The sequence below is a fragment of the Lipotes vexillifer genome, unplaced genomic scaffold (assembly GCF_000442215.2).
Source record: "Lipotes vexillifer unplaced genomic scaffold, Lipotes_vexillifer_v1.1 scaffold112, whole genome shotgun sequence".
NCBI classification, from domain to species: Eukaryota; Metazoa; Chordata; class Mammalia; order Artiodactyla; family Lipotidae; genus Lipotes; species Lipotes vexillifer.
The window spans coordinates 2,393,919-2,407,279 of record NW_006776285.1 but is presented as its reverse complement, the minus strand read 5'-3'; the positions used below and the strand labels follow the sequence as shown (position 1 = coordinate 2,407,279).

Genomic DNA, 13,361 nt, shown 5'->3' with positions numbered 1-13,361 from the left:
AATTTTTTTTTTTTTTTTTTTTTTTTTTTGTGGCTGCACTGCACTGTGGCACGTGGGATCTTTGTTCCCCAACTAGGGATAGAACCCACACCCCAAGCAGTGGAAGCATGGAGTCTTAACCACTGGACCACCAGGGAAGTCCCTCTGAGGAAATTTTATAATCGTCTGCTTTTTATTTATAAAAACTGGATTTTTTTTTATTAATAAACTAGTGGTAAGAGTGCCTGTGTCAGAGGGTTTTGTGAAGGAGGTGATCAATTAGTATTTCTAAAGCGATTAGAACAGAATCTGACACCTAATAAATACTTCACAAAGGCAGAAAGTTTGAAATTCACAAGTACATGGTCAAATTAGAAAAGTGTGATCCACTGTAAAGGGAATGCAGAAGTTACAATGTTTTTGTTTTTTTTAAATATATTTTTAATAAATTTATTTATTTATTCATTTATTTATGGCTGCATAGGGTCTTCATTGTTGGGTCTTCATCGCTGTGTGCGGGCTCTCTCTAGTTGTGGCGAGCGGGGGCTACTCTTTGTTGCGGTGCCTGGGCTTCTCATTGCAGTGGCTTCTCTTGTTTCAGAGCTTGGGCTCTAGGCACGTGGGCTTCAGCACTTGTGGCACACGGGCTCAGTAGTTGTGGCTTGCGGGCTCTAGAGCACAGGCTCAGTAGTTGTGGCACACAAGCTTAGTTGCTCTGTGGCATGTGGGATCTTCCCGGACCAGGGTTCGAACCCATGTCCCCTGCATTGGCAAACAGATTCTCAACCACTGAGCCACCAGGGAAGTCCCAGTTACAAGGTTTTTGATGCTGATTTTTCCATTACATCGATATTAGCTGAAGTCTGGTAGTTTTGCTAGTTTTTACTATCAGAGTTGAATTTTCCATCAACTTCTGGCATTCATGCTAAGTCACTAAGAAGGGATGAGAGCTCCACAGTCTGGAATACGCAGAGCCATTTAGATATCCGATTTCTTGAAAAGCATTACTGTGCAATTCTGAAGGCTCATGAGCCATTAGGCAGCTCTGTCTAACAGGAGGAAGCTAGTAGGGGGAGGTGAAGGTGAGCAGAAGAGCCTTCGGCTCTCTTAAGAGCATCAACAGATTACAGCAAACAAAGCTTTCAAGCACAGCTTCCTTCTACAACAATTCTACCTATACAGTAAGTCCTTAATACTCACACTTCATATTCTAAAAGCGTTCCAGAGAAAAGTCATCCCTTACCCAGGCACCATTCAGAAGCACCAAATTCACATTACTAACAATGTAGCTTTTCCAATGTACAGGAGTGGCACCAAGATAAGCTTCAAACATCTCAAAGTACTTAGAGAAAACCAGCCAGGCCTTGGGGAAGGTCTAATGATGCACAATTCCAAAGTAAACCTTCCCCCAAGCAGTCTCACAAAAGGTCTGAAACAGTGAAAGACATTCAGAAAGTATAAGGGGTATTCTGTGGCCCACTGTGCAGGTAATGCAAAAATTACACTGTTTTGAATGATTCTGACATGTTAAAAGATACTGATAGCAACTGCGAAAAGGTGGTTTTCTAAAACTTGAGAAAATCACTGGAGAGAGAGTTGTTTCTGCCTTTGACTCAATATATCATTTCTGGAGAAAGTCATTCCTATTCACTGTGTAGGGGCCCCATACTGCATAGGCCAGAGAAAAAGGCAAAAGATGACATGAATTCTCATGTCAGGGATTCTTCAAGAGAGAAAAGTTCCAGGTCCATTTGCTGGGACTCTATACAATAGACACCTGCTGCAAAGACATCTTCACTACCAGTTCTGTGACATGATGCCTATTCTTTAACTGCTAGATGTAATCAGGTACTTAATTCTCTATAGTGTGTTGTGTCTTTACAGATGATACTACCTTATATATCATACTATTTTGTTATGGTCTCTAACAAGATTGAAGGTAAAAAGGCAGAAGCTGTATCTGATGCTTCTTTTATATCCCAAAGAACAGTGTTTTTCAAAGTTGCAGGCTATTACCCGTTGATGAGTTATAAAACCAGCACTAAGAAAGAAAGACAGAAGAAAAATAAGAGGGAGGGTGGGAGGAAGGAAAGAAGGAAAGAAGGAAAATATAGAAAGTAAGAGACAGCATTTTTTAATAACACCAATTAGCATTTTGTATTCATCATACATGTATACATTCATCATAATGCAAATTGTATTTTTTATTGTCAAGAAAGTTTGCCAACAACTGCCATAAAACATGCTATGGCAGGAAATAATAGCTATGTTAGGAAATAATAACTGCAAATTAATAAACATGTTACTTAATTTCTTGAAAATAGCTCATTGGAAGGAGGTTTTACCATGAAGAGTTCAGGTCAATTCCTTTCCCTTAATGCCCACAGATGTTTACCAAATGTAATTTATGCAGATATATGTTATAGGATCTTTTGCCTTACACTACTCAGAGCTGAGACAGATTTCAGTGTTAAAGAAGAAAGGGCAATTCCATCTTAAGCTGGGAAAACGCATTTTTTTGGCGCCAGTGAGCCTTTAATGCTTATGCTTGAAGAGGGATTTCTAAGCCAGTCTAAATCCACTACGGAGAGGAGAAACCGGAAGTGAACCTCTCTACCAACTCTGGGACTGAGTCCCACGGGACATGGGACTGGGGCAGATGGGGCGGGGGGCAGGTGACAGCAAGTTCCGCACACTCTACCTGCTCTAGCAGCTGCCGAAGTCGGTGGAGCTGAGACTCCAGCTGCTTGTTGTGATTTTCCAAAATTTGCATCCTAGCCTCCAGCCGACCTTTATGCTGCCTGAGGAGTTTTGCTTCTGCTATAAGTTCTGAATCCTCCGACGTGTGATGAGGAGACACAGCAGAGTCTGGAGGGGAGCCAACAGGGAGGCCCCTTCTCAAGTGTTGCTCTTTCAGCTGCTCGTATTCCACTTGCAGATTTCTAGCGTAGAGAAGGGAAGACTGGCATTAGTATTGTATACCTCACCTTCTCACCAAAATTGTCCATGAGCTCCAAATGTAGCCTGTGCTTACTTCCTCATAGGTAAAAACACGTACAACCATGATAGAAGCAAGCATGAATAAAACTGTGCTTTTAAATAAACAAGTGCTCTAACAGACACCATCCCTGAACCCTGAAATGCAGCTGTAATCTGCAGCCAGCTGCCCAGTGTGTTAATGTCCTCTTAAAACTTGGCCTCCACTATACTTCCTGGACAATAGTCCTGAAAAAGGAATGGGTAAGGGTCATGTTGAAGTGAATATGAAAGAATTCCCCATCAGAAGTTTTCCCAGGGTGACACATCCTCTCTTCCCAGGTCTAGCACACCTTTGTTCTTCCTCAAGGTCAGCAATGATCCGCTCCAGTTCTCCACGTTCTTCCCTCTCTACCGACTTCAGGATCTGAGCGGGACTCTGGGGCTGGCTCACAGGGGACTCCCCTCCGAGCGTCTGGCAGTACTGCTGGATGAGGGCATGCTCGTCCTCCCTATGGAGACAAAGGAGACACACACAAAGGCTCACAGCTGGACATGGATGTCTCTGGAGGTAAAGGAAGGAGAAACGATGATGGTCAGGATGGCTACTGAGCCATGACTGCCTTAAAGCTCAGTGTCCCAATGACCTCACTTTAAAACTCTGGGAAGATATTTTACCTAATAGCGTATGTATACTATACACACACACCAACATTTCATGCTTTGCCTTTGGTCTAACATGTATATCTCACAAACCTTAGAAGAGATATTTTACTCAGCAGAGGATATAAAGTACAACACTTAAATAGTTAATGTAAAAGACTTTACAGGGAAAATCAATAACTGAATGCCAGAAGAGTAGGTTAAAAGACTGCTAACTAAAAATAAACTGCTACAGACTGTTTCCCTTCCCTGAAATTATGTTGAAACCTAATCCCCAGTGTAAAGGTGTGTGGCGGTAGGGTCTCGGGGAGGTGATTAGGTCATGAGGGTGGAGCCTCTAAGATTAGGATTAGTATCCTTATGAAAGAGACCCCAGAGAGCTCCCTTCCTGCTTCTGCCATGTGAGGGAACTACAAAATGACAGCTATGAACTAGGAGGGGGGGTCCTCATCAGGTACTAAATCCGCTGGCTCCCAGTCTCCAGAACTGTGAGAAAAAAATGTTAGGCATTTATAAGCCACCCAGTTTGTAGTCTTTTGCTATAGCAGTCCCAATCAACTAGTTGATTTCACTGTCTTTAGCGTGCGGTTAAAAGCAATTTTATAATGGTCTGTAACCCAAAGCGTGGGAGAAGCAAATCCTTATATTCTTTCATTTAAATAACTTAGCATAAATTATAATTGTAGATATTTATAAAATAGCTACAGATATCTTACTTGATATTATCAGCATGTCACTTCTAGGATCAATCATTCTGCATTAAACAAGGAACTCCATTTAACTGACTTGGGTTCTCCCACTTTTCTAACTACTTGTCTAATAAACTAGACATAATAATGTGGTCAAATCTAATGATTGACAGAAACAGAAGTATAACAAAATAGACAAAGTTGATATGTTTATGTGAAGGAAATGCTTATCAGCAAGATTGGAATCCCTTCCCTTCTTTTACCAGAGATCCAGTCAGATCTCCTCGTAAATGTGCAAATGACAGACTTCCTGGCTAATACTAGCAGGGGAGTCCTGCTATAGAATACCTTTGGCAGATTGTACCTGATCTGTTTTGATGGCTTTTGGTTAAACAAATCCTGGAATCTATGGATTTATAGGATAGGGCTTCAGAAAAACATCTTGCAAGTTATGTAGCTATCAGAGTATAAAATGGAGCTATTCCATGACTGAACCAGCTCCCTACTGTGTAAGTGATGTGACTGCAAATATCCCTTAAAGACCTCATCTGTTACCCTGCGGTCAGAGCACATCCTAACGCAGCCAGAAGTAAACTGGTGAGTGGCACGGGCAGTCCTGGACCTTTTGCTTATGAGTACTGCTTGATACTAGGTGAGATCTTTGATTCTGTGAGTCAAATTTGAAAATCCAACCCTGTGCTATCACACTTTACTCTGATAAAGAAGGGACATGAAATTGCATCTGAGGTAGTGAGTTCTTAGAAAAGGTATCTCCTGAGCACTGAGATCAGAGCGATATAAAGAAGGAACTGAAAATAATGACTGTTAGGCCTGCAAAACAGCCAAAGCACATGTTCAAATGAGCCACTTGCTGATTTACTTTGCTTCCTTTATCAGTAAACCTCCCTAATCTCACTACCTTTCTACTATCAAATGAATGAAAAAGGAGTGGGGGGCTTCCCTGGTGGCACAGTGGTTGAGAGTCCGCCTGCCGATGCAGGGGACGTGGGTTCATGCCCTGGTCCAGGAAGATGCCACATGCCGCGGAGCGGCTGGGCCCGTGAGCCATGGCCGCTGAACCTGCGTGTACGGAGCCTGTGCTCCGTGACCGGAGAGGCCACAGCAGTGAGAGGCCCGCGTACCGCAAAAAAAAAAAAAAAAAAGAGTGGGACTCTTTCAACACAGTTAGAAACTGGAAATAAGAAACATAGATGGGAAGGACTGAAATAAGCTATGGCATCATCCTTTGATTACCTGTCCTGCAAAAACACCATATCGCTGTGAAATAAATAAGGGAGCCTCTCAGAAGAATCTCATGCTTGCTTCTAAATTTAGAAGGGTAAGCATAAGACGAGAGAATGGGTTCTGCACCAAAGCAGAGCAGCAGTGTTTGAAAGCAGAATCCAGGGACTTCCCTGGTGGTACAGTGGTTAAGACTCTGCACTTGCACTGCAGGGGGGCATGGGTTTGATCCCTGGTCGGGGAACTAAGATCCCACAAGCCATGCAGTGAGGTCAAAAAAATAAATTAAAAAAGAAAGAAAGAAAGCAGAACCCAAAGCTCCTAGGATGCCCATGTAGCAAAATCAAACAGAAACCTGGCAAGGAGGTATGTGCGTGTGTGTTTGGAGGTGGGGGAGCATGTTTTCCTGAGAGGGAGTAAATGGGTAATTTATTATTATACCCTAAACATAACTGTATTATGAAGGAGCAGAGAAGGCTGTGAGGCTAATGTAACAACACCACAGGGATACCAATTAGCTGCTAAGGATAACAAGACTCTAAGTCAGTGATGCTTGGAGGCACTTCACTCAATTTAAGTGAAGAGAGAGGCCATAATAAGAGAGGATTAAAAAGTATGACCTAATAATGGACAGGACAAATGGACAAAGCATAAAAATACAGTGCATATAAACTAAATAATGAAATAATAAAGTAATAAAAAAGTAAGAGTAGAGGAGAACATTTGTAAATATTTCTCAGGCAATAAAGAGTATAGAAACTAAAAAGACTGAGTACGCAAAAAAGAAATAATAACAAAAGAAAAATGATCATATATATCCCAGTGAAAATGTTATCTATTCAGGATAAAGCATCTCAAGAAATCAGCCAGAAATCAAAACAAAACAGGAAATCATTTGTAAAGAAAGAAAAATGTTTAGCTTCCAACTCTCATAATATTCAATGTCCAAAGTCAATGGACAAGGTCTAGAGTCCTAACCTAGCCATTCATATGACCAACCAGGTCAAGTAAATGTACAGCAAAGTGCTTTGTCCGCAATTTCCTTCCTTTAAAGATTTTTTCTGTTCCAGGCTTCAGAGTTGCAAACAGCAACGCCAGTGCCAATCAGGCCAGCCCCCCAATTTGATCCTTCCACCTACAACAGTGTCGCTCAAGGGCAGATGGCAGATGGAGTGAGACATCCTGATGGCAATGGCCTAAGGAGATGTCCTTGAGTTCCAGCTACTCAGATTCCCCAGGACCATCCTGAGTCCTGTCTCTTTTTGAGACATGGTTGCTCAATTCCTCCTTGAAAGAAAATTAGTATCCTTAAAATTAATGCCTTTAAATTGTCCACAGTCAGACTTTCAGGAGAAAAGGGAATATTGGGAATTGGGTTTATGTGGGCCCACATAAACCATGAGATTGATTCTGGTCTAGGCTGGGGAGGTAGCAGCCCATGATGCATGGGAGGTACAATGACTAATTAACCAGCTTCACAGAAGATGAACATTGTTAGGAGCCAGGGAGCTGGTTTCATTGGCCAGTTTGAAGGACAGAGAAAGGCTCAAACTGCAGATACAAATGACTAAAGGGCCTTGGGTAACTTAGAGAGAATTATAAGTTCAAGTCTCAAAATTCACATCTCAAAGGCATAGGGCTTTCTTTTATTGCCTATGGCTGAGATCACCCAAAACCAAATTTGGGAGATTGGGCCCAGCAGATGTTGAATTACAAATTTATTATTGTAATACTTAGTCATCTTGTCAAGTCAATAGTACTGATTGGGGCTTCCCTGGTGGCGCAGTGGTTGAGAGTCCACCTGCCAATGCAGGGGACACGGGTTCGTGCCCCGGTCCGGGAGGATCCCACGTGCCGCGGAGCGGCTGGGCCCGTGAGCCGTGGCCGCTGAGCCTGCGCATCCGGAGCCTGTGCTCCTCAACGGGAGAGGCCACGACAGTGAGAGGCCCTAACTGCCTGATTACTTCCTCAACATCCCCTTTCTGATTCTGTCGATTTATATAGCAGATTTCAAAATGGTAAGGGACTGCAGAACTCACCAAACCCAAACTTAAACCAATTTGCAGAAAAGGAAACTGAGGGTCTTCATAGTTAAGTTATTTGCCATAGATCACATAATGGATGCCTCATATTAGCCTGACTGCATCAGGTAAAAGACCCCTAAAAAAAAAAAAAAAAAAAAAAAAAAAAATAGTACTGATTAAAATGAAAATATTTTAAAGGTAAATAGTATACATTTAAGGGAGAAAAAAATGACCATTCTATGTCAAACCACTGGATTTTAGGTCCAGAGTAGGGTTTTGAGGGTTAAGTCCTCGTTAGCGTTCTCACGTGATGGAACCCCTGCATGTTCCCAGGAAAAGAACCCCAGAATACTCAGTAGTTCGAACTGTGAAAGAGCAAAGAAATTCCAGATTGGCTTTATCAAAGTAAGATTTATTAACATATTCATTAAGAAAATATTAATGTACCAGTAACTGGAAAACAATTTCTCTTTAGTGATTTATACATTCTTACACTATTAATTTAATCTCCCACAGAAGGGAGCATTTGGTTCCTTGCCTTTTCCGGCACCTCGAGGCCACCGCATTCGCCCGTTTTCAAAGCCAGCAGGGTAGCAGCTGTACAACCTTTGTTGTAACCCTGCTGCTCTGGTCGCCTCGCCTTCCCTAACGGACTGTCCTCCATCTGTCACAGGCCCCTGCGGCTACACTGGACCCACCTAGATAATCCAGGAGAATCTTCCCATCTCAAGATTCTTCATTTAATCACTTGTGCAAAGTCCCTTTTGCCAAGTGACACATTCATAGTTTCAGGGATTGGGATGTCGACTTCTTTGGGGGCCCATTATTTTGTCTACTTCAAATGCCCTCACCATGTTCCTCCCCTGTGGGAACACTTATCCCTCTCCCCTCTAGCCTATAAGATTCCTGAAGACAGATCGACTTTTATCTATACAGTATTGGACACATGGCAGTGGTATGCTGCTAAGTGTTTACCAGCAGGTTCTCTACAAGATAAATATATAAAAAGGCCCTGATTTGTAGCATTTTTTTTTTGTTTGTTTGTTTTTTTTGTTTTTTTTTTTTTGCGATATGTGGGCCTCTCACTGTCGTGGCCTTGCCCGTTGCCGGACGCGCAAGCTCAGCGGCCATGGCTCACGGGCCCAGCCGCTCCACGGCATGTGGGATCCTCCCGGACCGGGGCACGAACCCGTATCCCCTGCATTGGCAGGCAGACTCTCAACCACTGCGCCACCAGGGAGGCCCTGATTTGTAGCATTTTTAATTCTGTGGTTTAAATACCTTCCTCACGGCCAATTTAAGCTAATGACTTCACAGAATGTAGAGCTGAGAAAAGATACACAGTTGCAGCACACCACCTGACACCCCAAGAGCATAGATAATAGTAAAGTGAAGTAAAATAATTAGGATGTGATGAGTTTTGAGCATTACTTTTGTTTTTATTTTAACCTAATCTATTGAACTGCAAGTGTATACAAATGAACTTGAATAACAGCTCTGTTTAACAAGAAGCTTACAAACTTCTTGAAAATTTAACAACCAGCTCTCACAATTGCCTCCAGCACGCTACTGCAAGGTAGGGTTACAATAAATATTTGCTGGATGGAAGAATGAGTTAAGATATCTGCTGATAGTATATTAAAATGTATTCAGCTGTTAGTCATCTGATTACTGTCTTTTCTCAGGCACTGGTGCTAAATTTAAAATAAATAGTGCTTATTCTAATTTGAAAATAGGAGAAACTAAATTTGAGCATTGCCTTTACTCTGTTCACAAGATGCAAAAAACACATTTTAAAGAATTTAAGTTTGGTTTTAATGATTATTTTTTAATTTTGTTTAATTCTTTAGCTATTTGTCAAACGTGGTGGAAGACATGTGGATTTAGGATATTCAAGATACTTAACTACTTTATAAGAAATACATACTAGGAGGTTAAATATGAAACAAGCATTATGAATATGCTATTATCTTGCTTTGGGAATTGTTCCAAACTCACAGTACATTAATAATAAGGTAAATCACTACTGCATTATTATATAGTATTAACTTGCTAATCTTTGAAACTTAAAATTGAACAATCTCCTGAGAGCTTTTATTTACAAGCTTAATGACAGTAAAACAATTTTTTAAAAATATTGACCAGAAGACATTCCATGTTAAGAGTGCCCTAAGGTATTTCAACTTGGCTCTCTCCATGATCTTTTTTAGTATAAAACACCTAAGAACCATGTTCTACAACTTTCCTGGTTACCTTACAGCTTTCCACCAGGTCCAGACCACAATGAATCTGTGTGAGTCAAGTAAACTTGACACTATTGAGATCTTTTAGACATCATTCAGAATTTAAAATGTTAATTCCAAGCTGGTAGAGGGTGGGAAAAGTTCTACAAGCAAGATGGCACACAACAGTGAGATAATCAGAGGGAAACTATCTGTCTAGAAAGGTTTTTAAAAAGTATTCTTAAGTTAAGGAGGCTTTTCCTAGTTGCTAATAAAATCAGATACTGGCAGAGGAGTTAACACTTCTCAGTGAAGGGTGGGGAAGAGATGTCCAAGCCTGTGTGGGTTATAATTATTAAATGGCAGAGATTATGCACAAAATGTGAGCACACAGAAGGAAGAGAATTTTACAGAATAGCATATATTCTGTAGAATTACATTTGTTAAATTAACAAGAAATATCAGACAAATGGAATGAATATCTATACCTGTATTTATAAACAAAACAATCTGATTTTCCTGAGGCAGATGAGTGGCCAAATGTAGGATTTCTTTCAGTAACTTATATGAAACTAACTAAATAAACATATCCAATTTATACTATCATGGCTTGAAAGCATAAAATCTATGTAGACATTTTTATAACCACACTTATCAATTTTGATTGGGATCAAAATTCAGGGCTGCAATCCATGAAGATTATATCCGACAGCCATAATACAAGAACTAGCTTTCGTGGGCAGCACTAATTTCATGATTTACTTACACACTTCCTGTGGTAGAGCTGCTATCAGTGAGGAAAGACCCATTAGTCCTTTCCATCTGGGCCAGTCTGAAAAATGAAAATAAGGAGGTTAGAGAATGTGGCCATATAGGGCATAGTCGACTGGTACATCCTCAGTGTTCCTTAAACTGTCCTAATTCTCACAAAATACAGAACGGCCCAAATCCCCCAGCAAGACTTTGAAATTAAAACAACATCTAATGTTGAGCTATATTTCTATCACCACTGCCTTAAGGCCTGCAGACCTTTATTTTATATCATGTTACTTAGTCTCCTAACAGACCTAGTCTCCCAGAACTGACCTCCCAGACCCTTAAGTCCGTCTTCATTCTCACACAAATCTGATTATGTTCCTCTCGTGTTTAAAGACTCTCCATGACTCCCCTTTACCAAAGGACAGAATCCTACTCCTTAGCAAGTGGGCCCCCCATTATTGGACTTCAGCTTCTGTCCCTTCATTCCTTCTCATCCTTTCCCCTTTCTCTACCTGCAATCCTTTAAATAAACCATGTTTACTTAAATGCTTTTGAGTATGTTTTTCCAATGGTCCAAGCCTGACTTTCTCCCAAAATTTCTACTTGGCCTAGACTCAGTTCAAATGCTACTATTTTATGGTGCTTGAACTAACCTTTTAAGGCATAGGTAGTAACTAGCACTGCCGATGCTTAGTGTATATTTTTTTCCTGAAAGTTTGTACATACCATCAAGACCAGCCTATACTCTATATTGTTTGGGGACTCTAAAATAAACCCCTATAATAAAGCTTTAGCATACATTTAATTACATATTTTAATTCATATGTGCACCCTCTCCTGAGAACACTTTCAATCCCTACTTTCATTCACTGAAAACTGGGTTACATTATCTAAACCCTGCTTGTACAGTGTTTGAATTCTCAGGAGCTCAGTAATCACATCCCATGGAGATTTAGTCCACAGAATGTATAGCAGGTGTTTGGTAAAGTGCAAATTACAACATGGAGAGATGAAAGCCCAGCTTTCAAATATAATGGAATCACGACTTCTGCAGAACTACCTCCCTTAAATCAAGGCATGTTAATGATATAAGATTAATACAGAAAGAGATACATTCTGGGTGGCAGTGCAGTGGAGGGCTCCTATCAAAGTTTCTTACCGTGTAGCATACTGTTCTATTCTTGAATGGGTATCATCATGAAACAGCTGCGGAGACTGTGAAGGGCTGTAAGAGAGAAAGCAAATAAACAGTTTTACACACAAATGTTGATAGATGTTAACTTTAGGAACGTTAGCTTAGTTAAATAATGAATTTGACATGCAAACAAACCACTAGGATTGTTACCCAGGAGGCAGGACTATTATTTTAGAACAAGAGTTTAGTAATCACCCCATGCTAATAAAGCTGATCAGAACATCAGTCTTGTGCATATGGAGCTGTGAATACTCACTCATAGTGCTCTGGCCACATACTGATGAGTGTGATAGGACTGCAAAGAGGGCAGAGGGAGACAAAAGTCATAGAACAAACACTTTAGAGCAATTTAAGACAAAAGCAGTGGGCGTAGGGGTGGGGGACATTCTCAATTGTCTTCCACTCCCATGTTTGGTTGCCCTGAGGTCCACCGTGACAAAATCAAAACTAACAGAAATGACTGTTTATTCTAGAAAAGATACTGTGTATTCAAGTGCCTGCAGGGGCCTTTTCACAGATATTACAGGATATTTGATACAGATAGCAAACACATCTTTAAGTAATCTGATTGAAAAAAGAAACAGAACGCTCTAAAATACCTCAAAATTATGTAAACAATAATGTTCCATAACATACGGAAGGGAGATGCAATCATATTTTTGTTTTTGCTGGAGAAGAAACTTGATCAGAATGGTAAAGTTAAATACCAAAGACTACATTGTATATTGACGGCAGAGTTGCGATAAGATGAGAATGTTCTGAATCTTTGCTCAATTTTAAATGTAAAACTCCAAATCCAGGTGTACACAAAGTATCTCAACCTCACAGACTCACTGAAAAAAGATGCGACGCTTTCCTCTACACCTGGCCAAAATTCTCAATTATCCATAAAACTGAAAGCAACTTTTCTAGATCATGATACACTCACTCTCTTCAAACAAAATTTTATCCAGAAGTTCTATCTAAGAAACTGACAAAAGGAACATTGCTTGAATCAGGGCTTGAGACTGGAACTTGATTATTCAGTATCCCTCCTAGCCCTGGGGGTACACTCCAACCTCCCAGCACTGCCTAGAAATCCCAATGTCTCCAGGTATCATTTGAAAACAAATGATCCTAATTAAAAGCTAGTTCAAACCCTAACCTTTTTTACTGGAGGGGAAGGAAGAGGAGGGAATACTGATGAATGTGGAAATTTAAAATTCTAAAGAAAATTAGTTTTCTAATTAAGTAAAATCTCCTGCAAAAGCTAATGCTGATTGAAACAAAGAGGAAGGAAAGTTTAAATTATTCTAGATCTACTTGATTCTCCTATTTCTATTACAGATACATACTCAAGAAAACGATAATGATCTCATTATCTCCTACTGGGAAGCAAAAGTTGATGTCTGCATAGCAAAGGTTAAAAGAAGATGGGGCTTCCCCGGTGGCGCAGTGGTTGAGACTCCGCCTACCGATGCAGGGGACACGGGTTCGTGCCCCGATCCGGGAAGATCCCACATGCCGCGGAGCGGTGGGCCCGTGAGCCATGGCCGCTGAGCCTGCGCGTCCGGAGCCTGTGCTCCGCGGCGGGAGAGGCCACAACAGTGAGAGGCCCGCGTACCGCAAACAA

The 13,361-nt window shown here is 40.9% G+C and overlaps 1 protein-coding gene across 1 annotated transcript in view; it reads right to left on the bottom strand.

Annotated features, from left to right (window-relative positions):
* The window catches only part of UTRN (utrophin), a 503,258-nt gene that overhangs the window by 18,826 nt on the left and 471,071 nt on the right, over positions 1 to 13,361 (bottom strand). The window contains 5 exon segments of the mRNA XM_007450323.1: positions 2,681 to 2,921; positions 3,309 to 3,467; positions 10,562 to 10,627; positions 11,714 to 11,779; positions 12,006 to 12,044. Of these exon segments, the coding sequence (XP_007450385.1) occupies positions 2,681 to 2,921; positions 3,309 to 3,467; positions 10,562 to 10,627; positions 11,714 to 11,779; positions 12,006 to 12,044 (571 nt within the window).